Source organism: Acyrthosiphon pisum, chromosome A1 (genome assembly GCF_005508785.2).
Source record: "Acyrthosiphon pisum isolate AL4f chromosome A1, pea_aphid_22Mar2018_4r6ur, whole genome shotgun sequence".
Taxonomy (NCBI): domain Eukaryota; kingdom Metazoa; phylum Arthropoda; class Insecta; order Hemiptera; family Aphididae; genus Acyrthosiphon; species Acyrthosiphon pisum.
The window spans coordinates 37434116-37460828 of NC_042494.1; the positions used below are offsets into that span (position 1 = coordinate 37434116).

General features: G+C 28.3%; 2 protein-coding genes across 6 annotated transcripts; both read left to right on the plus strand.

Moving 5' to 3' along the window:
* Positions 1 to 231: 231 nt before the first annotated feature.
* Positions 232 to 4773, plus strand: LOC100168583 (carbonic anhydrase 2). The gene is made up of 6 exons (XM_001949195.5): positions 232 to 448; positions 529 to 708; positions 875 to 1031; positions 1865 to 1970; positions 3904 to 4134; positions 4412 to 4773. Exons 1-6 carry the CDS (start codon positions 397 to 399, stop codon positions 4514 to 4516), a joined length of 831 nt encoding a protein of 276 aa, XP_001949230.2. The 5' UTR covers positions 232 to 396; the 3' UTR covers positions 4517 to 4773.
* A 4461-nt stretch (positions 4774 to 9234) lies between these two features.
* On the plus strand, positions 9235 to 18373 carry LOC100159701 (mitoferrin-1). 5 transcript variants are annotated; one of them, XM_008180866.3, is made up of 5 exons: positions 9235 to 9799; positions 10672 to 11052; positions 11828 to 12107; positions 12173 to 12480; positions 17846 to 18373. In XM_008180866.3, exons 2-5 carry the CDS (start codon positions 10936 to 10938, stop codon positions 18182 to 18184), a joined length of 1044 nt encoding a protein of 347 aa, XP_008179088.1. In that variant the 5' UTR covers positions 9235 to 9799; positions 10672 to 10935; the 3' UTR covers positions 18185 to 18373.
* The last annotated feature ends 8340 nt before the right edge of the window (positions 18374 to 26713 follow it).

The window sequence follows — 26713 nt, forward strand, 5'->3', positions numbered from 1 at the left end:
TTAAAAACATGTGTAAAATTCATTTTTTATGTTAATATAATTTATATAGTTATAAACATGGTACTTAACTCAAATATTTGGCCATTTAGTATATTTTACCTACAGCTAATAAATTAATTTAGCATATGCACATTTGTTATTTATTACGAAAAACAACAAAGTTGGTAGTTTACTGTAGTTGTTTAAATAATTGTTCTATATTTAAGTAATAAACAATTATTGCCAACCTGCAAGTATTTCATTCACAGTCATATTATAATGAAAAGCATTTTATAATCTGAACTTATTAGATATTTGTATTGAATTTATTTTCAAAATTCCGTTGAGATTTAATTTAACTTTTACCGGTCCTCGTAGCAGTGTAGCTTATATTAGGTATAAGGTACTGCTGGAGAAATGTTTAAATTATTATTATTATTTGTATCGACTTTAATTCCTTATGGATCAAGTAAATTATAAATAATAACAACTAAAATATTACATTTTTATTATGTCTGATATTTAATAAAATGTTATCAAAAAAATCAGGTATGGAAGAATCTGGGAAATGGCCGTATGTCGAACAAACATTTAAAGCTGGTGAAGTGCAATCACCAATTAACATACTTTCGCTTAATGCTTATAACGCAAGTTTATCAAGTTTGTTATACTTTCGATATTGGCGTGAAGATAGCGTAGAAATTAAAATAGGAAACAATGGACGCGCACGTAAATTAGTTCATTTCTTTTTACAAAAATCATGTGTAAAAATAAGCTTAATACTTATAAAATTATTTTTTTTATTTTTTTATTTGACATAAATAATCTATACAAATTTGCACAATAAGTTTATATGATGAGAGTAGTATACGAAATGATTACTTATTTTTTTCAGTTCATATTCATAGTATGACGTATGATGATATAAATCATATTAGTGCACACATTACTGGTGGACCATTATTCGAAAAAAAATATACATTTTCTCACATCCATATATATTGGGGTGCCGAAGGAGAAGAAGGAAGTGAACACCAAATCAATTCCCAGGGGTAAATTGTATTTCATAATCTTTTTATATTACCTAATTCGGTAAAAACGAGTTACCAGTATTGTATCTAGGTATTTAGTTTTAATTTCGAGATACATATTTTATAAGTGATATGGTAATGAACCACATTCGATTAATAAATAGCGTGTAAACTGTAGAATAGCTACACTTTAAGCCAGGAGTGACTCTAGAGACATGGTTGGGGGGAAAACTTTCAATATTATAATATGATTTTTTTTTTGTAATTTTGTCTTTAATTGTATACCATCCTTTATAAATACGGCTTGGGAGGGGCCGCAGTCCTTAGAGCCCCGCTGGAACCACCCATACTTGAAAAACTATTCATAATTTTTTTAAGAAAATTATTATGACTGTACAGTTGAATTAACATTTTATCTGTGTAGTTGGTTACATGAGTAATGAGTATTGAATATGTTCAACATTTGTCTCTATTGGAACTTTTTTTGTACAAAGGTGAAATGTATATTGTTAATATTATTGCATAGATAATTTTTAATAAATAGGTACATTATTTGCTATAGTTAAGTTATAAACTTATAATTTATTTATCTTGTTATGATATATTTATACAATGTTTTATACAAAATTGATTAATTGAATGGTTCACTAAATTTGAATCACGGGTGACTAAATACTTAAAGTATAAGGGATAATTAGTTCATTATTGATTAATTTAATGTTAAGTTATTGCTTATGCAACCTGACTTAAAATTTTAGTATCGAAAACTGCCTACAAATAATAGTGTTCATTAATTTAATATTTCATTCAATTTGAATTTTAATAAAATTAATCACTATATCATTATTTTTTAGTTATCCAATAGAAGTTCAAATGATACATTTTAAGAATGAATATGGCCATTACGGAAATGCTGTATTATTTACTGATGGTATTTGCATTATTTCATATTTTGGAAAAGTAAGTAAAAAAAGTCGCTCCGCTGTACCTACAGTAGGTTATAAGTGGGTGACTGAAATGGATGGTGTTCAATTTAAATTCAATGATATACGATTCATATATGAAAGACGATTCTTAGTGGAGACGGTTTGTCAGTCTAGGATTTACTATATTACATTTATATTGTTAGTATTAATACGATAGTTGAATTATTATTATTTGTTTATTGTCATATTTGCTTATGATAATATACTTTAGAAGTTTCAAGTAGTGAGTACCCGCGAATAATATTTTTTAAATATAACACAAAACTAAAATCGTTGTTCTTTGCTTAAATATCTAAGTTCACCCAAATTTGAACGAAAAATAACTATAAAAAAATACTATTTCTATATTTGTTGGTTGCTGAATAACCTATTTTCGTGGAGCCTCGCGTGGAACTTAAGTTTAACATTTTATAAATTTTGTTAAAAATCGACCTTTAAATGCTTATAAAAAAAAATTGATAAAATAAACATATTGTTTAAATTTCAAGTATCTTCTTTTTTTTTCTTGTGGCATCTACGACATTGGTGGGACTTCTTGCGAAATTTCTTCGACAACGCGCCAACACCGTCAACGTTTATTAATTAATAACATACAAAAATATACAGAACTCTTAGAAAGCCGGAGGTCATACTTTCCGTAGCGATCGCTAGTGTATATGTGTAGGCTCCGGGCGATTTAGTTTCTATTTTTGTTGGTAAAAGCTTTTGCTGGGGACATAGGCAGAAATCCATTAAAATGTCAGGGGGCTAACATTATTAACATTAATGTGAACGAGGGGCTTTGATCCTACAAAACTAACTTTAACCGGCTGCTCTTGGTAGTTAAGTACCCTTTCCGTAAATTTCAAGTAGGTACATTTTTTCATTTTTAATTAATAATAAAATAATAAAATCACTACATGAGAAATCGCACAAATATCCAATGTTGTAGAAATGTTTTCCTGTTTTTTCTTAATTTTTATTTTGTTTTCCCCTGCGCTTTTGAAAAATATTACAGGCACAAGTAAAAAAATAAAAATAAACACACATCATTGTAAAATCAATACCTATACATTCATCGCCCCGCTCAGAATCTAAAATTTTATCAGTTTTATAGGTACCTAATACAAAGTTTTTCAAAGTGTATTATCAGTTGTTACCTAATATTATTGTCAAGATTATATTATAAGAGTTTGAGTAGTTTACTCTAAATTTGCAAGTATTATTTTAATTGGTTGCGTACTATGATTGATATAATTATTTATTGGGTAATACCAGAACTCATAATAAACAATGGTATCGTATGTAGTGAGTATTAAAATAACTTTTGCCAAAAGCGAGACAAGTACATATAATACTGTATAATTTACTTGTGGGCTACAAGTAAAACTAATATCAAAGTGTTTTATTGTAAACAATAAATAAGCAAGTGACGTGCGATAGTGGGCATGTGGAGTAATAACTTCTTGGCCTAGATTGTTTAAAAAATGTAAGGTTTTAAAAATACAATAAGAAGTAGCTTTATGCATCATACACTAATCAAAATATTTAACTATTTCTCGAGAGAGAGTAACTTAGCCTATATCAAACAATAAAATATTTTTTTATGATGAAGAATCGTACAAGTTCCTTTTAAGTGAAGGATTTCGTTAAATTTAACGGTTTAAATTTTTATGCAGGCATATTTATGTGGGTAAATTGAATCATCTCCCACTTAGTCTTTTTTGTTGTTTGATATTTTACATTAGTGATGGAGTGAACGGAAAATACACCATATTTAACATTTACCCCCTCCCCCTCTATTTAAATAATCCGGTCCTTAGGCCGAACCTAAAATACAGTAATTATATTGTTTTGAATAAGAATTTTATTCCAGAATGTAATATAATTATAAATGCTTACATTTAGAATTGTGTTAATATTTATAGTTATCAGATCAAGATAATCCAAAAATGAATAATTTTATTCAAGCTGTGAAATCAGTTCAATTTCCCAAATATAGTTTTATTGCAACATTTGATGTTCACTTTCATTGGTTGATGGAAGTGGCTAAAGATTATTGCTACTATACATATCCGGGATCGATAACTGTATATCCACATACTCAATGTGTCACATGGATTATATATGAAAATACTTTCGAGATTAGCCAAGGACAAGTAAGTTAATAGGATACATTGTATAAAGATTCATTAGTAGCAGTGGCGTATCTACGGGGGGTTATATGGGGGTCCGGAGACCAAATTTTGTACACAATTTAACATGTATAATATGATATAATAATATAAATATAATATGTGTATACAGTACCTATACTGAATATCTATTAAAAATTGTTTTTCCACCCTTGAAAAATCTTAGATACGCTACTGATTGGAAGGTATATTATTGTATATAACAGTTGGTATAACTAATTTTGTTTAATATTTTATATAGTTGGCAGTTTTTCGAACTTTAAGTGGAACCGGTGGTAATTTTTTAAAAAGTATAAGCCGTAGAGAATTACAAGAATTTAATGGTCGGCCACTTTGTTATGTATAATTAAAATATTATTAATTCTACGTAAATTATTTAAAATTTAACTACATAGTGCCTTATGTACCATTGCAAAGGTATATTATGATCGAGATGAAGAGAATAAATCAATTCAATATTTTATTACCTATATAGTATATTAGGCGTTAGCTTACCTGTATAATATATAATATGTACCAGGGGTGCCATTTGAGTTTTATAATAGGGGTGCCAATATTAAAGCAGGCCAATTTTTTTTTTGTCAGGCCACTTTTTTAAAAATAGTAAATACAGATATCGTTTAATATCGTTTATTGTGTGTAAGTCAATTGTATGGGATTAGGCTCTTAAAGGGTAAATTTTAATGAATTCAAATTATTCATTAATAATTTGTTTGCCTTTTGGTACAGGTATAGGTATCTACATTTATTCAATGCAATTTATTCCAAATAAAATGAATACAATATATTTATTTACTTATTATAATAAATAATTTAATAATAATACAATATTTCATACGGTTACAGACTTACAGTATTCATTAGTTTTTTTAATTATTTATGTTATTTTAGCTTATACCTTTTACTTTTTAGTTCCGAAAATCTATCTACTGCTTCATCTAAATCTATTTTGTTAGCATCTTCTTTTTCTACCGCCATCAATAAGCTTTCATTTCATTTTCGATCTATTTTAAGAATGTATTTTCTAGTAATCACTAATCAGTCGACAGACGACTAAATCGTATACCCCCCTCCCTAACAACCACCGATATGCGACGACGGGACGTGCGTGCAGTGCTATCAGTCCTTTGTGAACCATAATATACAGCCAGTAAGCCAGTTCCAATTAGTATCACTTTAATATACGCGATTACGTACAATTTATTTGAAATCAGGGTATGCTTGTCGGGAAGTTTTGATTGGAGACCGTCGTGCACGATTGAGTGCGAGAGTGGGAGAATTTGGGCTCGGGACAGCCGTCGGCGCATTCTAAGTTTTAATCCAGGCCAATAAGACACAAAAAAAAATAGGGGAGCTCAAGTTACCCTGCTCCTCCCAAATGGCGCCCCTGATATATACCTATATTGTACTTACCTATGTTTATGATTATATAAAAATATGCGTATAGACAAGAAATTGCTGTATTATTCGATGCTATTTATAATATATTAATAAATTATATTACTCATTTTAAACAAAAACAATAATTTTTGTACCTACTTTTAAGGTTCTGAACGGGCCCATAGTTTAGCTAACATAGCTTACTAATAACTCATGAGTTTTTTTTTTAAATTAACCTTTCTGTGAAGTTTTTAATTTTAATTTTTTAGAAATAGTGATATGACGTTTTATGAACCGTATTAAAATATCGATGTTCAGATATTATATGGATTTTAAGAAGTCTGTTGAGAAAATCAACAGACTTCCCTTTTTCGTCTCATATGTGCGTTTAGGTACGTATAAGAAAAAATTACAAATAACAACCGTAAATAATTATTACTGAAGATAGAATGTCTGAATGTATGAACATTATGATGAGCTCTTGTTATTGTTATTATTAATGATAATATTATATTGGACATTACCTACTGATTAGTTATTAGTCATTACTCAATATGGTTTTGCATCCCAAACGAACATGATAATTTTATTGTTCATGGAAATTATTTTGCAAGAATTCATATTCAATGGTTTTATCAAAATATTAAACACGGACATTAGACAATTATAAGTAGAGTAAAATTAAATCAATGAGTATATGGACTACAAAATGTATATACTATATACGTAACGTAATCGATTGTTTAAAGTAGCATTCTAATAAGTAATATGGTATACTCTTATATCATTATGTTTATACTACCTATACCTACTATAAATATATATCTACAGTTATATATGTATCTATGATAGTAAAAAACACCTAATTATCGTGTTTTCGATTACGGAATATGGATATAAAATATCAATATGCAGTTCCAGCCGAAAAAAAAAGATAGGTACCTACAACCTACTCTAATGTGTTTTTAATTGTAATATATGATAATAAACCGGCAGTTAATTAATACCGAGTAAACAATAGCCTATTATCCAAATGCATAGCTGTACTTTTTATGTACGCGTTAAAATCGGACAAATGTTGCTGTAATTATAATTTGCGAATACGAATTTACACAGTTGTGATGTTCCGCGAGTAAAACAACGATTGAAAACATCAAACTAACAATGTAATTAACATTTTTTTTTTTATTACCCACAGGTTATAGCTATATAGGTACTACATATTACATATAGGAAGTCGCATAGTGCAGTTGTTCACAAAAGGATGTTCCGGTTTGGACAACCGAAAGACACATAATTTTAATTCTAGTATTTAAACACTTTTTCTTTTATATTCTAAGTAAACTTTTAAAACATTTCAGATCAAATATGTATTTGAAATGAACCAGTGTAAGAACCCATAAACCCATACAAGATAATTTAGGTAAAACACAATTTACGTCTATACGCATATGTATTGACTCATATCATGTATATAATGTATAGGTAGTGTTTTTTATCCTAGAACTAGACAGTCGCATATCCACACATTATTGGGTCCAATATATTCTAAAATTATACTTTTAGTTTCTAACCTTCCGAACGACAATTAAAAAAATTCTTTTGTGTCTGAAGATATTTTTTATAATGGGAAAAAAATCTTTAATTTTCAACTTCAATATTTTTCTGGTAGGATGGTGGATCTAGTTGGAATTTTGATGGGGCAAAAGTCCAATATCCCCATTATTTTTTTTAATTATGAAAAAAAATTATTGATAAAAGGGAATTTTCACGCGAAATCAGATTTTGTTATTTAAAAACAAATAACTGTAGATAGGTACTCAAAATTCATCAAGCTTGCAAAAAAATAGCTGACCATGAAGGGTACAGTAGGATAAATTCATTGATGGCAAAAAAAAATGAATTTGAAAATTTCATTATGTGTATAAAATATAATATACCTACATATAGGTACTCTAAAGGTGTCATATACCCACGAATAATTTTTAAAATCACAATAATAAAATAATTAAAATATTAATATTATATATTATAATTTCGTCAAAATTTCAATTTAGAATGTTTGTTAAAAAAATCTTTAGCTATAAAAATTGAATATTTTATAAATTTTTAACTACAAAATAATTAAAAAAATTTCTCGAGATTTTGGTAAATTTTTGTAAATTTTAAAAATATAATACAAAGGGAAATTTTTTTATTGACATTTGAATTTAAATGTTGATGACATTTTAGAATTAATATAGAACTTTATGTAAAGATATTTAAACAAAAATAAAGATATATAGTATATAATATATACATTATACATATTATGTAATCGATAATTAAATCAATCATATAAAATATAATTTGACGACTGCATTGACGTATTTATACCAATCTAGTTTATTTAGGTCTCTGTACCTATATGTTATAAGTATTAAGTATATATAAGTTTTATTATTATTAAAAATATATACACCAAAGTATATATCATATAGGTGATGCTTAATATATTAGATGCGATAAAACGAAAAATTGTTAAGAAGAATCTATAATCTAGGTAGGTATACGAATGTCACCTATAAAATATTTTTAAATTTTGCTGCCCCACACCCCCCGTTAAACATGCCTCTGCCATAGGCTCATAGAGTAATAATAATAATAATAATAATAATAATAATAATAATAATAATTATAATAATTATAATAATTATAATTTATATTACTCTATGGTACGGCTATACAAATTTGCATTTGCAGTAACTTTCATAGACATTAGACAATTTGTATTATACTATCATCGGCTTTTTATTATCTTCCTGTCTATTAACCGGGCTGAGTTTAATGTTGCACAATAGATAATTTATTATTTTATATGCATACGACATGTCCATGTAAGGAGGAAATAAATCCGTTTCAGCGTACAAACAAATAGGACGTATTAAATAACATTATGAGACTGTCGCCAGGTGGTCAGGAGGACGTGTCGTGTGCACTCAAATTAAGATATACTTGCGTGTACACCATGATAAAGAAAACTGCAGAGTTGCCACCATGCCCATGCGCCCGCGCAATATATAATCTCAGACGAGTAGACGGTTGCCAATCTGTGATAAGCTGGTGATCTTGTAGATGCTGGCGCGGTTAAACGTAATATTAATTATTAATTTGTGTGTCAGTGTAGCACGTAACCGATGGACCCATGTCGTCTCATGAATCGGGATATTATTGCTTTATGCCTTTATAATATAATGTCATGATAATTATTTCGTTCACTAATCGCTCTGTATATCAGTCAGCGACGGTCGCCGATCCAACTTGCAGCTGAAGGACATTAATGATAAATTATGATATGGGGGACGCGGCCGCCCACCCACTATAAAAAAATAATAAAAAAATCTTGCATTGAGTTGCGTTCACTTATTATTTTTCACCTAAATACATAACCAGCGTACCACGGCCTCGCCATGAAATTTCGGGAAAAGTACCCCCATCCCTACCACGGCTATAGATCTTTAATCACGCAGCGCACCAGTATCAAGTATCTACTCGATTGTTTAAATCGTGGTGAATATCGATTATTAATTTTTTTTTGACCATCGAGACCTGGGCACCGTCGAAACGCTGATTGTCGGACGAATAAAACATTCACATTTCAAACCGGTACCGACTTGCCCAAAACCTCTGAAATTGGTTATAGTTCTCTTTAGTCTTCCACGTTCTCTGCTTTTCTAGTGTTGTTGATTTACCGGCTACCTATCGTAAACGTTCGATAGTGCTTTACGAAATATATTTACGGTACGCGATAGTTTTGACTCGAGTGTTGATTGAGTCAGCCAATCGCTACTTTGACCGCCACACCATCATGGCATCACCAAAATATATCAATGCATCATAATTCATAATGATAACTCACACGAGATACGACATACATTTATTCTGAATACTTTACACTATACAGTCTGTCGTGAGTCGTCCACTCGTCCACACGGCTGTCAGGTATTCACAATACTACCATTATACACGTAAACTATATATTATTTATTTTCTAAGTCTCACCCGAGTCCGTTCGCTGCGTTATTCGTTGTTTTCTTTTTTAACAATTTCATTGCTCATCAATTAATATAGTATCAATGTTTTTTACGTTCGACGGAATCTCCATCGATCATACTACGATGATGTACGGTTTTGTGTACAGGCGACAACATTCAGGCCATTTCCGCATCGCACGATAATTGAACCAGAAGGTAGAACACCGCATTACAAAGTACAAACTTCAATGAATTAATTGACACGAATGTGTGGGTCGTAGAGTGGGATATCAACAATACACGCCATATTATAATAACACTTATAAGTTATAACCGGTGAACATCGCACGTGTACTTACCTACAATCTACATAATAAATTTTATTAGTCACTTGTAATTTATTATTCTGTGATTGTGATTATAAAGTTCACGGCTATAGATATGTAGCTATAGTATCTATAGCCGTGATAAAGTTATAACCGCTATCCGTGTTATTCCAATAAAAGATAACAAGTATTTCATATCCCTTCTTTTTTTTCTAAGTCACGAACGTCATGTTAATCTATTGCAATGCTCGAGTGATAGTCTGATAACAGGCCTATATTATTATAATGATAAACAATAATTTTAATTTTAATACTTTAGTCAACATCTCGTAACCTCCGGCTTTTGGGCTTTAGCTCTAATGGCACTTCAGCAATCCGAGTATTGAGTTTTACTGGTTCAATAATGAGGAAAATTACTCACACTTTGTAGTTCACATAGTTTAATACAACCGTCATTGAAATTAATAAATAAGGTATACATCATCAATACAATTTCTCAATAATTACGCAAATAATATACATAATTATTAATTGAATATCCACTTATGAAATTATAGTTCAATCGTTAGCGTAAGGAACTCTTACGTCACGTATCATTAAACAATTTTGAGTTATGCTTTTATTAATTATTCAAATTAATAAACAGAGGTTTACCTATAATTTAACTTTGTTTACAAATTTCAAAATATTGATAAAATGTATACATTTTTCATCACATTATTTTGTTCCAATTTAGAATTTTATTATATCAGATTTAAAATTGTACTTAATATGTATTATAGGTGCGCCTTGGTCTTATTTTGTGTAGACTTAACAACTTCCGTTCTGAAGGGTGATACCACTGATACTACATTTTGGGAACCCGTTATAATCAATCGTCGCAAATGCATAACTAACTTCATGTTCATGGCACACAGCACCATCCTCGGGGCAAAAATAATCGAGCGACTTCACTTTCACTAAACTTAGTTTTTCGAGCAGTTCGGCAGTTCGCCTATTCAGAAATAAATATAATTATTTATTAGTTCATAATTAATTAATTTATTATGAGTTTTGATGAATATGAGACCATACCATCATCTAATGTGACTGATCACATGATGGCTGGTGCCATTGCAGGAATTATGGAACATTGTGTAATGTACCCTCTGGATTCTGTAAAGGTAAGTGTATGTTAGTCATGTACATATATTTTAGAAAGTACGTCATTTTATGAAATAAAATAATAATAGAAATCGTGTAAATGTGTACTGTGTAACTATGATTAATCATATTATCGGTACACTAGTAAATTAATACATAATTTAAAGTCTAGTAATTAGGGTAGATACTTGTTTAAAAAAATGATTTTTTTGAAACTTTGTCTTACATGATTCATGAGCTCTAGTCTTGAGTCCAGATTGAATATAGGACTTACTCTTTTCCACAGTTTTATTTTTGTTCATAAATATATCTTGATTATTATTACTATTTTTATGTTCTATAGTATAGCTAGTATAGTTTCTGGAATATTTTAATTTTTATTGAATTATAAAATTAATGTGGGTGGTATATATATATAGGATATTATTATAGTTATTAGTAATACCTAATTATTATTACAAATTTTTAGTTAGGTGGGTTATAAAATCAATTTTAGAATGCTTACATTAGTTTTTATTTTAAGTTTTCCTTCATTATAAATTGAATATAAATCAACCTCTTAACTTAACTTAAAAGTACCTACTCATGTTAAATTCATATTTAGCATTATTAGGTAGATATTAAATTTTAAAAGTATTTGGGTAATTTATGTTTATGAAACATAACCTTAACACTAGCCTGCTTATTAGTCTTCCCTTTTTAATTTAGTAATAATGAATGTACAAAATGATTACTTGACTGATATGACCTATTCTTATCTTTTGAACTTTAATACATTTTTATTTTTTATTTTAGACTCGACTGCAGGCATTCATGCCATCTGGAAATGTAGGGAATCGAGGAATTGGCACTGTTCTTTTTAATATGATAAAACATGAAGGATATTTAAGACCAATGCGTGGAATGGGGACAGTAATTATAGGTGCTGGACCTGCTCATGCTCTCTATTTTGCATCCTATGAACATTTGAAGCAAAAAATTTCCCATCAAACACCTTTAAATATGACAGTTTCCTCAGGTGTTGCTGGATGTGTTTCAACTATTATACATGATGCAATTATGACTCCAACAGATGGTAAAAATAGCAGTACTTTTTAAATTAATTTTATTATATTTTAAAACATTTGTTTTATTTTGTAGTTGTTAAACAACGTTTGCAAATGTCAAACTCACCATATAATGGTATTTTAAATTGTGTGAGTTCAATTTGGAGAACTGAAGGATTAGGAGCATTCTATCGTTCGTACATGGTACAATTGTTCATGAATGCACCATTTCAAATAGTTCATTTTATGACCTATGAGTATTGTCAAAATTTTTTGAATCCAGATAGAATATACAATCCTTTATATCATATGATATCAGGAGGTGTTGCTGGGGGACTCGCAGCTGCTATAACAACCCCATTGGATGTATGCAAGACTCTATTAAACACTCAAACTACAAATGTAAGTAAAATATCTCATTTATACATTTTAGAATAATTTTCTATCGGCTAATGGGTTAAGTTACTAGGTCAGTAATAAAACAGAATTTAACTTATGTTAATATATGCCAATATGCCATCAATCATCAGATTAAAATATCCATTAGTCATTTTATTCAAGTATTTCTTATTAAATTCTAATATAAACCTATTAAAGCTAACATTTAAGAAAATAAATCATGATTTTGGTATAAACATGTTTATTATGAATTTAAAAAACCTATACAAACTAGATTTGATTTAATTATAAAAAACTAGGTTTTTAATAAAATATATACTATTTAAAAGTATTTAAATTTAATTAATTAACTTTTTTCTTATACATTCCAACTGAACGCAATATAATATGTCAAGTATTGAACTATTTAATGTTGTCATGTTTATACAAGGTTAGATTTCTATTGTTGATAGTAAATATTATGTTATTGATTTATTTAAACCAATTGTCATAGTTATATTTATTTGATTGTAGTTATATAAGTAATATTATAGATTAATTTAATGTCTTATAGACAAAAATAATTTGATTAATAAAAAATGAATAAATAAGTTTTTTTATTTGATTATATTTATTTACTATTTACACTTTATTCATTTCAAAACTATGTACATGTACAACACATTTGAAACTGTATTATAAAATAATTAAGTGCAATTTCAGTAAATAATAATATAAGAAATTAGTTAAATATTTTTAAATAATTTGATAAAATAAAATTTGGGGATTATTTATAATGACATAAATTATTCATAGAAATTAAGTACAATTAAGTAATTATTGAAGTATACACTTTTCAAATTAAGATTTTATTGAAATGATTTGATAATATTTAGTTTTGATCTTAAACACTTACAAAAACAATCAAAATTCAGAACAGGGGGATGGAGTGGCCGAGCGGACTAAAGCGTCATTTGTGACGCGCACCGACGTCGGTTTGATCTCTGCTACAGGCAGCATTTTTCTTCGGGTAGTCACTGTGTCTGGAGAGAAAGGCCACCATCCCCCACCTGGGCATGGTAGATACCTACGGGTGCCCACTTGAAAATTCTGCCAAACACAAACACTATCATGTAAAAACTCACCCTACCAAACCCTACCACCACCACAATACAAACCTACAAACAGCTAATGGCCATATTCAGAACAATTTTATATTTTAACTCACTAAAACATACTAAATTTGATGTATTTGGGTATTTATTATTTATAAATCATTTGTATTTAGTTCATTGTTAAATTGAAAAATGTTTAAATAATAAATAGTATATTTAAGATCTTCAGTTTGATTGAAGCAAAAACTGAAATGTTGTGATATTAAATTGTAATTATAATTTGGTAAGTAATTTTTAATCATATTTCAAAATAGTTAGGTAATATTTTGTTCCAACAGTAAAAAGTAACTTTTGGTCAATAATACATTTTCTGAAAATATCTGAAAATACGTCTTGTATTTTATTTTAAGCTTTGTGTCACTAAAGTTATTTTGAGTTCGTAGGAGGTAAATTTATAGTTTGTGAGTTTTTGTTTCAAACCAACAATATAATATTATAAACTATGATTGTATACATTTAATTTGATCTTACTATCTTTGAAGTATAAATATAAATATAAAGATATCATTCATTTATACACTGATTTAAATTATAATATTTAGGCTGTATTAAATTTATTTTGAAAGAGATGATATCAATGTATAAAAAGTAAAAAAAAATATAAAAGTTAAAAATTTCTGAAAAAAATATTTTGCTAGGTAAATCATTTCACTTAATTATTTATTATATTTATTTTTCTTCTTCTAGTTTTTATAGCCCCTTTAGGGCCTTCGCTGCTTCATCTATTTATTAAAATGTTTAACTTTTGAATACCTTCATTATTGATGTACATATTTACGTAAAAATTTCATGTATACATTTTCTGAGCAATTTTTTGAAATATTGTAAAAAGCAGCAAAACTATTAAAAAATGTATTAGGTATATATGCTTTTGTTATGAAGTGTTGACAAATTTTGGGCAAACCGACTGTAATGTTTTTAAAATGCAATTATCTGTAATTGCATTCATATTCTATTAAACAATCAGCTCTCAGTAACCAATCAGCATTTTAAATCTTTTTTTTATCTACTTTTTTGGTTTAATGTTAAATTTATGATTTTTACAGTTAATTATTTTCTAAGCATTTTATTTGTTTGCTATAAATGGAGGGCATACATACTGCTTCATATTGGAACCATTATTTCTTGAAATTAGATCAGGGTCAGATTGAACACCTGTCACATTAGGTACATTGCACTTGGTAGAGGGGAATAGCTTTGAAATTGTTATCTATAAATTATTTAAATTATTTTCCTGTTACCATAAGCTAATTTATAATTCTGATGTGTAGGCATGTGTTTAATTACTTAGGTAAATAATAGTGATTATTATAATTAATTAAAATTGGAAATATAATTTACCGCTACTATATACTTCCGTAGTTTTAATATAATATTTAAATGACAAATTATTTTAATTATATTTTTCTTAAAAGAAGTCTTGTTTATTCAAATATAAATAGTCATAGTTTTAATATAAAATTAAAATATATATTTAAAACACTGTTTTAAATATATGTCAATATTAATAATGTATGTATTTATAATAATAATATAATTATAGAATTTAGTTTAATATTTATTAAATTCTACATAAATAACACAAAAGATCTTATGTTTGCATAGCAAATAAATAAATTTCTAACAAAAGTGTATTATAATGTTAACTCTTAAACTTATCTTGTAATAAATAACTAAGTATGAACATTCAATAGGTTCAATGGCAGATGGCCAATTTAAATGGTAAACTTGCCCATTACAAATGTTCTATATTATAATAGTGTACCTATATAAGATATACTATTTTTAAAGTACTATTTTGTAAATTATTACCTTTATGAAAGTAATTTAATCAACACACTTTAATGATTGGATCTTATTTCATAGGTAACTAGATAGACATTCTGATTTTATTATACTAATTTGTTAATGATTTGCCTTTATATAATTAATATATGAATATTTATAAATCATATAATAGTTAATACCTTTTTTTATGATTGGGTTTTGTTTCAAAGATAACTTAGTATAATTAATACATCAGTATTTGGATACTTGTCATGTTTGATGTTATAATTTGAATTAAAAAAAGCTAAAAAGCTGTAATTTTTAATTAAGTAATAATAAAACTTGAGACATGTATTGGCACTATATGATTCAATTTTATGTTCCAAATAACTTTAAATTACTTTACTGTGGATATCTATTAGGTTAAAGTAAAAACTAATTAAATCAATTACTATAAATATAGGTTATAGTTAAGTTTTTCAATTAATAAAAATATACTTTGTCTAAACTAAACTTTTATGTGTAAAACTGATATTACGAGATATGACTGTATTATTCACAATTTATTTATACAAAATATTTCCAAATCTGTAATTTTAATTTTTCTTTTAAAAATAAAAACATTTAGACGTAAGTGAACTAAATTTGAAAAGTTGATAACTGAATTATAAAATATAGGTACTTAATATTTTACAATTTTACAATACCTATATTAATACAATGAAGTTTAAATTTAATTTGTAATTCAACACACATTTTCCTATTTAATATTTATTGTTACTATATTTTTATGTTGATGGTGTATGTGACAAAGTTCAGCTATACCATTTCAGAATATATCAAGATTATCCACTTGAATTTATGAATGATATAATTCTTTAGTATAGATGTTTAGTAATTATACATCTTAAAGTATTATGATATTTGGTTGTTGAAACACATTAGCTGTAATATATTTATACATTATTACCCATTATTGAATTAATTTTTTGTATGATCTATTTTTAAGTAGGTATATTCAATTGAAGTATTAATATTTACCTATTGGCTATCAGCTTGTTAGCACTGTTAGGTGTGTTGGTGACTAGGTTAAAAAGTCACTTACATAATAACCAATAATGATCTTTAGATAATCTCTTATTAAAGTTACACAATACTTAAATTACCTATATTTATTATTTTTTGTAGCTGTTTATATTATTATTTTAATCCTAAGTTGTATTCTTAATATCAAAATATAATGAATAATGATGTTGAAAATATAAATTATTTTTTATTCAAAGTAGTTATAATATGCATAGACATTTCTGTAAAGAAGAAGTGTAAGTTCATAGGTTATTTTTAGCTTGTTCATGAATATTAATTATTTACAATTATAAATGTGGAATATATAATTTTACAAAGAAACATGCTACTAAAAAATGTAATTATTCATTGGATGGGTGGGCAATTTTATTGTACTTTAATTAGTTGCTAATTAATATTATTTGTTCATTATATTTTACTACTATGATTATTGTGATTATAGGTTATACATTATTTAATTCTTGTATAATTTTATTTTGTCTTGGTTACTAGTTTATATTATACTAGCTGATTCCGTGCACTTTGTTGCCCGTTAATTCCACCAATTCTATAGGATTCAAACTTTGTTCAATTTGTTATTTAATATACGGTGTATGGTGTTCAAAACTTAACAATGTCCATAAATCATTTTGAATCTCAAAATACTTATGCAAGCACCACTTTATAAAATGTGAATTTCGGAAGTTGCTTTCTTAGTGCACACTTATATGGTGGCACAAAGGTACCATGAAAATTGTAAACCTCAAGCTATCATTATTTAGGCTTTACGTTAGTGAATCAGTGAGTCAGTCAGGACACGTTTGATCATACTATATTATACCATTCCGACAGGCGTTACCTGTGAGACACGCTTGTGATTATGCGAGCAATATATTTTTTTGGGGAGCATACATAATTGTAAATATTTTATTAACACATTGTTTATGATGTGCATGTGTAGGTTCACGGGACAACGGTTGTTAATTAGCATTAGGAATACCATTGTACTAAGCTATATTATGGTTTTGACCAAATATAATATACAGGTCTAAAATTATATTCAATCATAACAAATAGCAACCTTAAAATAAACAAGTATATATTATTATTTTGTATATTTTCTTGCTATACAGATGGCGCTACTATTGTATTTTTGACATCCAGATTTCCTACTTTTCCAGACAAAGGATTTAGGGTCCATTTTTATATATATAGATTATTTTCATTCATCATTCTTTATTTTATTATGAATTTGACATTAGTCTGATTTATGTATTTAACAGCCAGTGGTATTATTATTTGAATGCCAAACTTTTTTAAATCCTTAATTAATAAATTAAATATTTAAATTCATCATGTAAAAATTGTTTCATATTTTCTAGGTAAGAGTTGAAGGTTTGTTCCGTGCAGTCACAACTGTGTATACCTTAGGTGGTCCTGGAGGATTTTTTAGAGGTATGGTAGCTCGTGTCTTGTATCAAATGCCATCAACAGCCATATCCTGGACGACTTATGAATTTTTCAAATTCATACTAATGAAGAAATCAAACATATCCGATGATCGACCACCTCCTCCACCTCCTCCAGTAAATTCAGCATTGATAAATGAAAAAATAACAAAAAAAACTAGTGTTCGGTGTGATTTGCCTGTAGCCTCAAGATCACGTATATATAGTCATTATACAGTTAGAGATGATGGTTCTAAAGGTCAGCAATTTTAGGTTAGTATTGAGTTACCTGGTCTAAACTAGTATATTGTGGGCAGACATTAGTTTATTATGTATACAAATTGTTTTTAAATTAGGCTTGTTATTAATTGCGTAATGTTGCGTATCCAGGTTAAATTTTTAATTTCAGGTGTTCAGTATTAAACTACTAAATTATATAATGTATAAAGAAAAAATAGAAATTATAAAAGCACAAAGAAGTTAATATTCATGTTTTTAAAAACTGTGCGGGTTTATGGCAAATATTAACATTTAAGAAGAATTGATAGTATAACTTCAGATATTATATTTCTTAAAGTTCAAAATTATAACTATTCATACTCACTTTATATTTTAAACATTGATAACTTGGTTAGTGAGAAAATTATATGATTAGTGTTATTTGTATACCTTTAAATTTTTTCTCTGTCCCAAACTCAATTCCTATAATAAATTAAAAAAAAAACTGTATGTATCTATATATATACATAATATATGCTCTTATATAATATTAACCAAACAGATATATTGTATATATTTATGTTATTTTATTAGTGTATAATATATAACATGTATAAATGTATATAATACTATCTATGTACAATATATTTATTTGGTTAAAATGTAAAATACGTATTGACCCTTATTTTCTAACTCTTATAACACTGTCAAATAATGTTTCTGTAGAATAAATATATACCTAGTAGACTTTATATATGTATTTATTATATATATATTTATATAAACATTTTATATTTTGGATGATTTGACAGAAAGCACAAACATAAAAGTTGTTAGTAGAGACATTTTATACATTTTAAGAGACAATTATTTGAAACATAATATTTCCTTCTATACAGTTTAGTGATAAATATTTTTAAGTAATGAAATATTAAAATGTATATAATTTACACAAGAATTATGCTCTATTTTTAGTTATGAAAGTAAGAAAGTAATTTCAACTAGGTACAATAAGTTGTAATTTTTTGCTGTTTTGATTTTAATGTATTAGTAAAGTGTTTCTGTTCAAAAGATCACTACTAACTTCTTGTAATCGTTGTTTTTTATAGTCCCAAGTCTGAAGACAATTTTTGTGTAGTCTTCTATTGTGTTATTTTAGTTGAATGTAATACTAACTACTTTCTAAGGTATCATTTAAATAGTTATTAGTTGTTTTACAGTGTTTATAACAATATTATTAGGATCTTGTGTTTTACTATCCAAGAATATAAGTTATTACTGATTAAAATACTTCACTTTACAATACAAGACATACCCATCTTAAAATATATAGACTTGTAAAATTACAAGTCTATATATGTTTTTTAAATATATAAAAACAAGTTAGGTGTATTAAAAATGTTAAAATGTCTTTTTGTCTGTGATATGTTCATTTATTTTTATTATTATTATTATTATTACTATTATTACTATTATTATTACTTTTTGTTATATGATATGTTTTTGTTATTATAACGATGTTCACTTTGGAGGAAAGTAATATCATTATGTTAACGTTTGATACAAATTTGAAATAATTTTATTTTTATAAAAAATTAAGAATGATAAAATGCAATGCGTATGGTTACAAAAACAATTAATATCATGAATAATAAACGCTTAAAGTGTAAATGCAAATTAATGAAATTAAATTGTTACAATGATTAAGTTTATTCAATATTTTATGTACATCACAAGGTTTTTACTACCAAGTGTTTACTATTTATTTTGTATATGTACAGTACCTACTATATTTAATATCCATAGACATAGTTACAGCTGAATAGTAAATATTTAAGAAAATCCAAATTTTTCCTTGTAGTTCTAGTATATGCCTCACAAAAATGACATTTCTGTTAACCTATATATTATATCATCATTCATCGTGTAAACAATATTGCTCATTTTAAGCGAATGTTGTAAACCAAATAAAACATACAGACAATAAATACACCATTATAATTATTTTTGTTATATATTTTTAGTATTTAAATCCCTCTAAAATCATAAACTGTTATCGAAAAATATAGGTATCAGTTTTTTTTCAAATGATGATACCAACCTATCTACTTAAATATAAATACATAGAACAAATATTATACCTACTTATGATTATATATTTTATATTTATGTGAATCTATTGTTATCCCATTTGTTGTAAATGTTTACTTTTTTACTGTCTTGTATACCAGTATTATTTTTACTGGAAGTCTTGGTTGAAGTAACGTTATATCTTGGTACAATTTGTCAGAACATATTTTTGAAGTATGCATTACGTTTTACGTGTCTTCTTTTGTGATTGAACAGTTAAAAATGAATTAGGTCCGTGTCATTTCCCCACCTCTTTCCCCTTAACGAATAGTATGTAAATACTAGGTAGATTCCTCCTAATATTAATGTTTTAATATCGATGTATAATTTGGTGGTTATTAAAAACTATTGTTTGTAAAGTGACATTATAATTGATTCATAATTATTATTTATTTATGTATATTTTGGAAGATTTAAATTTGACTATTCTGGAATTGGGCGTTATTGTATGTAGGTATATACTTTGCTTAGTGATAAATGATAATAAATTACTATTGAACAATTTCAAACACATTTTTCAGAAAAATAACTGTTATCCCGTGTCCATGTGTATCACGATTCACGAGTAAATGATTTACCTCAAACGTTACGAAAAAACCTCTTCTTGACTTTTCTCGTTTATGTGTATAACATCAAATGTAAGTGTCTATATAGGTATTTATCTGACTTCATTTACGCACATTTTTACGACCACACCAGTACACAACCACGTAATAGTTTTCACTTGTAATACTTAATAAATATTCAATAATAGTTTTAAATTTCATCGAACTCTTACTTTTTTTTTGTTTAATTTCAACGATACATAAAAATCTAAAAAACGTTATTTATGCTGATTGAGGAATTAAAATTTACTTTCATTCACGATTTAGTGAGAACACGTGATATATAGGTACCTAGGTATTAATAATGTGTTATTAGATGGATTTTTATTTTAGCAGCTCTCACAATACCACTGCAACAATATTAATTATTTTATTCTCTTGCTGAAGTATTATATTTTTTATGAGTTTTATAATATTTTGTTGTTGCTCCTTTTCTGGTGTCCTAAATAGTAAATACCCAAATAGGTCGTTTTGATTTGAATCGTATACCTACTGTTTATTTTTAATACATTAATAATAGGTACACTATTATTATACTATAGTATATACTATTATTTTTTTTAACAGAATAATGTTACTGTACCCTTTTAGAGGTGAGAAATTAATGTTTCCAATGTTAATTTACAATGTTATACTTAGAATTATCGACATTTATAATCGTTGAAAAATGTACAGAAGCATAGAGACCTATATGCGCAAATAGGGGGAGGTCTTTAGGGGCTAATCGCCCGAAACATTTTCTACTTTTTTTTTTAAGGTTTTTCAATATTATATAGCAAGGCTCTAGCCCCCCAAATCTTAAACTCTATTTGCGTCTATGGTCGTATGTTAACCGAATATTCATGTATGATTATGATACTATATGAAGGTACCTACCTTTATTATGTTTAGTAAATGTACTTAATTAGTTTTTACTTTAAAAACAATACTTATACAAATAAAATCATGTTATATTTGTTAAATTTGTTACCTATATTATAATACAGTGCTGAAATAATGTTAAGATTCTTAATTACATACACCAGTATTTGAATAACCATATAAATAAATAATACGTATATAATAAACGATAAGCCTACATACCTAGGTAATGTATTATTAAGTATTAAAAAAAAATACAGAGTTTTGTTAGTTGTTACGGAATAATATATATATTACGGTCTTCTATATATTATAATTAAACTTAAATGAAAAAGTATCATAAACTTGATAGGTATTGGTTTTAGTATTTTAGGAATATACGTGGTGTAGGTAGCTTTTAACGTAGGTAGGTACCTCTAACAGTTGACCCACTTAATACGTGTAGTAGAAAAACTATAGATACCTATCTACAATTCCTGGTCAGGATTTAATGCATGAGGCCGGGATTGATGACTTGTCTTCAGCCTTTACACAATTTTACTTTACAATTGAAAAATAAATAATTCATTTTTAAACGACAAAACACAACACGTTTGATGTTGTAGACTTCTTTACGAGAACGACGTGGAAATAGTTCCACTATCATTACATTATTGTAAGACTAAAGAAATAAATATAAATAAAAATAAATGTACCTACCCATGAATACAAATAAAATATTTCATTATTTATAAATGTGTCAGTATCTCCTATCAATAGGTAGGTACTTATTAATATCATTTAAAACGATTAATTCATAAAGTGTTAATGCTGAAGTTCAGTGGGCCTCACTAAGTATGGCGTGTTTGAAAGCAATGATAAATTTAAAAAAAAAATTTGTTGCCATTACAATATAGTGACCTGTCCTACCAGTGGCACGCGTATCCGTGTAGGAAATATAAATATAATATAATATCGATCTTGTGCACTAAACTGATGTCATAACTGGTCAGATACCTACCTTCACGTTTGGCTTATAATTATTATTTCACATTATATAGATAAGTAAATTATGCTACAGTAGTTTTATAATCTATAAACCTACCTATTTTTTTTTGTTTCTGCAATGCGGAAAAAATGAACACAGTTTGAGTAAATTAGATACTTATAGAAATTCATAACGATAATGATTATACAACGCATGATAATAAAACAATATCAAAAGTTCCCAATGTAGATAGGATGTATGGATGTTTTGAGTATACCCACGTAGCCAAGGGGAAAAGTGTCCAATCTTAATAACCATTTAACGGTACTTATAAATGCCACATGGTTTTCGAAAATAATTAGAAATACGAAAAATAAATTGCCATCAGCTTAGGGAATCACTTGGAAGTTTGAAGAAAAATATAATATTATATATTATAAAACTGCGTCTGAAGGAAACAAAATGTCAGTTCTCTTATCGGCACACGTTTTATTCCTAAAACGCACGTATATGATGGTATAGGTATTACTGGGTACCTATAACATAATACGAATAATGAGTTGTAGGGTGTTGAAAATGTTGGCGGGTGGTGGTGGGAGCCGGGGATATAGTGTATATAATATTGTAAATCGTATACAACGACAATACAAATTTAACCTATATACGAGTGGTGGTTTTCACCGCCCTGCCGTCAGTATGTCGTCTTCATAGCGTCCATCAGGTTCTTAGAGTAGTCCTTGTAGGCGCCGTTCTGCTGGGATGCGGCCGCCGATTGTTGTACGTACGAGGAGTAGTCGCCGGAAATGTCGGCGGTGAGGGGCGCAAATGCTGCCGCTTGACCAACCGGACCAACGGCACCTGTGGCCACAAGGTTACCGGCACCGAACCCAAAGCCCCCGAAGTTGGGGTTTCGGCAGAACCGTAACATGGTCAATACGGTGGGTAGTGCCATGACGCCAAGCACCAGCATCTTCTTGATGATCATGACGGCCACCAATATTGGCACCAACAGCGTTTTGATCACCAGAAACTTGAAAGTCGCCAGCAATGGGAACAGTAGAGCATACTTCTTGTGTGGGTGCTTGCCTCGACCTGTAATTAGGTAAACCACTGTGAAAAAAAAAAAAACTAAACAATAGTCCTAAGTTACACCGCCATGCAAATTGCAATCTTTGTAATAGGTGCGCACAAGTGGATGCTGCTGCTGCAGTTGTTGTATCATCGGTTTTGTGGGTGTGCCGGTGGTGAGGGGGTGGCGACCGCAAGACAAATCACACGTAAAGGTACGTATCTAGTACCTACCTATGTTTTTATATAGCCATATAGGTGTGTATAGGTATTGGCATTGATTATATTTATACCCAATGGTATTAGGTACCGACCTAGTTAGCAAGGGCATAGGATTGAATATTTGAATATACTAAGTCATAAAACATAATATAGGAGATAGGTATAATATAGGTATCTATTTATATATTTTTGTCTTGAAATATTATTTGATACTATTGGTAGGTATTATTGATTATAATTTATAAAGTTATAACTTATAAACGAACTATTGGTTATAAAAAACAAATACAAAATTGTATTTAGTCCATTGCATTTCGTAATTCGTTATAGGTAACTTAAAACTGATATCTACTGTACCTACCTATCTATAATACTGTATACTGATAACTGAATATAATATGTAGGTGGTGTAATAGATTCCATAGGAAGATAATTTACCGACAACTGACGAGACATGTTATTATAGCTGACATTATTAAAATACAGGATGATGAATTGATTTTTCAATAATTATGAAAACATTCAAGAATCACGTCGCATCGTACTTGGAAACAGGTTAGGTTAGGTGCAGTGTACGATTACACCTATACCAGAAAATGGTAAGATGGCCAGTTAAAAGTTAAAGTTGGCCAGACAATGTTTACGTGCTTGGATTGACCATTGATGTTATCGCGGTAAAAGGCAAGGAAAGTTACCAAAGCGTCCAATTAAATAATATATTGTATTAATAATTATTATTAGGCACCCAAGCGTAGCATACTATTCTTAACCGTGAACAATATAGTGGGTACCTATGTACATTTTCACTAGATCTGTTTCCGGTATAGGAAGTGGAAGTATAAATACGACTGAACATAATATAATAAAATAGGTAGCTATTTATAGTTAAACTTTAGTTGAAATGGCTTCCGATTAAATAAAACGGTAACGATTACCGCGGTAGCTAAGTTTTGATTTTTTATGGTTCGTTTGCTGCAAGAATACGTTCTCGTGATACCTAATGAAAATAGTCTAAACATTTTTTGTATTATTTATAGACGAGGTTCTAAAACTATTTTTTTTTGCGTTTATTACACATTAGTTCCGTATAAGTGGTAACACGCTAGTGGTGAAGTACATACGTATACCGCAGTTTGAGAATTTTCGTCATGTATCTACCCATTTGATAAGACACCACCCTTAAACTGGTAAGTGGTAGCAACTAAATTATGATTTATCGGGGCCCTTACTTTGCTAGTATTGTGCCACTGTGCCAGAAGGCAGAATTATAGACTACCAGACTAGAACCAGTACTCATCGGTTCCTACCTGATATTTTTTAGTACTGGTGCGGTATTGGCTACCAATTATAATTTTAGTCAGTGCTTACTACGCCCGTGTGGGCCAGCCTACTGTTGATTAGCTAACACCGATGCAATACCTACTACCCCTGTTGTGAGTAGGTATTGGAGTAAATAAAAAATGTCCAATTGTTGAGTCTGCTTATTGAAATCGTTTTTGGTGTTAAAACCTACCTATATTTATATATATTATATGATATCTAATAATGTCCTAATGTTTGGTTTAAAATGAATAATATTAATATATAACACGATGACGTATTATTTTCTAACATTTTGCTTTGCAGTGGTTTAGCCAAAAACAGGACTTTGGCACGTACCTACGAAACATGTCTGCTTTTTTATTGTTCAATTACTATCGTGAGTCCCGGATGTTATTATTACGTGTTTTTTTATTTATTTATTATTTTTTGTTCACCACTTTCAATCCAACCGCAATATTTTATTGCACACCGCGTCGTTATTTTTGTCGTCTCCGTAGTCTGTGCCTATCCAATATTTCATTTGTAAATGGCACCAACCACATGACTTCTACAATCTACACCGTAGTCGCAGTTTTTTTTTTTTAAAACATCCATCCTGTTTGACTTCCAACACGTAGATATATTATCATGAAATGTCAATAATTTTTTATGTAATTTATGGATGATACTAATATTTAAAATTGCGTCATTACGACTCGCATGGGATTATACTTGTCATTTGGAGATTAAAATACTTTGTTATATTTACTACAATAGTCGTGGTAAGATCTAACTTGTTTATGACTTCAAACTTGTCTATTATAATTTGTTTTTGCAAGAAATCAAAGGAGAATAATCATTGATTTGAATAATTAATAAACAGTTTTGACTTTTGAAAGTCTAGTTTGAAAATTGTTTTGAAGGAAAATCCCTGTTACCAAGATATTAATTTTTACCTAAGATATTTGTAGAGATTATTTGTAACCAAAATATATTAAAATTTCTAAACGGAAACAATCACGGAATATACCTATAGAGTAAATATAAATTGTAGATAATATTGTTCTTATTTTAGTTATAATTATGTCATAATTTCACGATTTTAATGTATAAACTGGTTGATTGATGATGGCATGAAACACTTATCAACTGTGCTTTTGATCTTTCAATGAAAAAATAATAATCAACTAACCGTTAAGTATCAACCGGTATTCATATTTTTTTAATTATTTTCCTAATTATTTTATTGTATGCGCCCACGTGTGTATTATACATGAATTATACAAAATATTAATCTCTATCGCTGTTTTAGAATTCTTTGATTTCTTCACGTGAAGCACTGAATAACACATTTTTCTTGGGCTGAAGTAGAATTAATACTGTATAAAGAGGAAAAAACATTTATATAATGGATATCTATACACGATC

What these genes read in the sequence shown, in the direction of transcription:
- LOC100168583 (XM_001949195.5), top strand. Translation starts at nt 397, where the DNA reads ATGTTTAAATTATTATTATTATTTGTATCGACTTTAATTCCTTATGGA. An exon ending in CACCAAATCAATTCCCAGGG is followed by an intron (nt 1,032 to 1,864) that starts GTAAATTGTATT and finishes ATTATTTTTTAG; the next exon opens with TTATCCAATAGAAGTTCAAA. An exon ending in TTATTTCATATTTTGGAAAA is followed by an intron (nt 1,971 to 3,903) that starts GTAAGTAAAAAA and finishes TAATATTTATAG; the next exon opens with TTATCAGATCAAGATAATCC.
- LOC100159701 (XM_008180866.3), top strand. Translation starts at nt 10,936, where the DNA reads ATGAGTTTTGATGAATATGAGACCATACCATCATCTAATGTGACTGAT. An exon ending in AATTATGACTCCAACAGATG is followed by an intron (nt 12,108 to 12,172) that starts GTAAAAATAGCA and finishes TTTATTTTGTAG; the next exon opens with TTGTTAAACAACGTTTGCAA. An exon ending in TAAACACTCAAACTACAAAT is followed by an intron (nt 12,481 to 17,845) that starts GTAAGTAAAATA and finishes CATATTTTCTAG; the next exon opens with GTAAGAGTTGAAGGTTTGTT.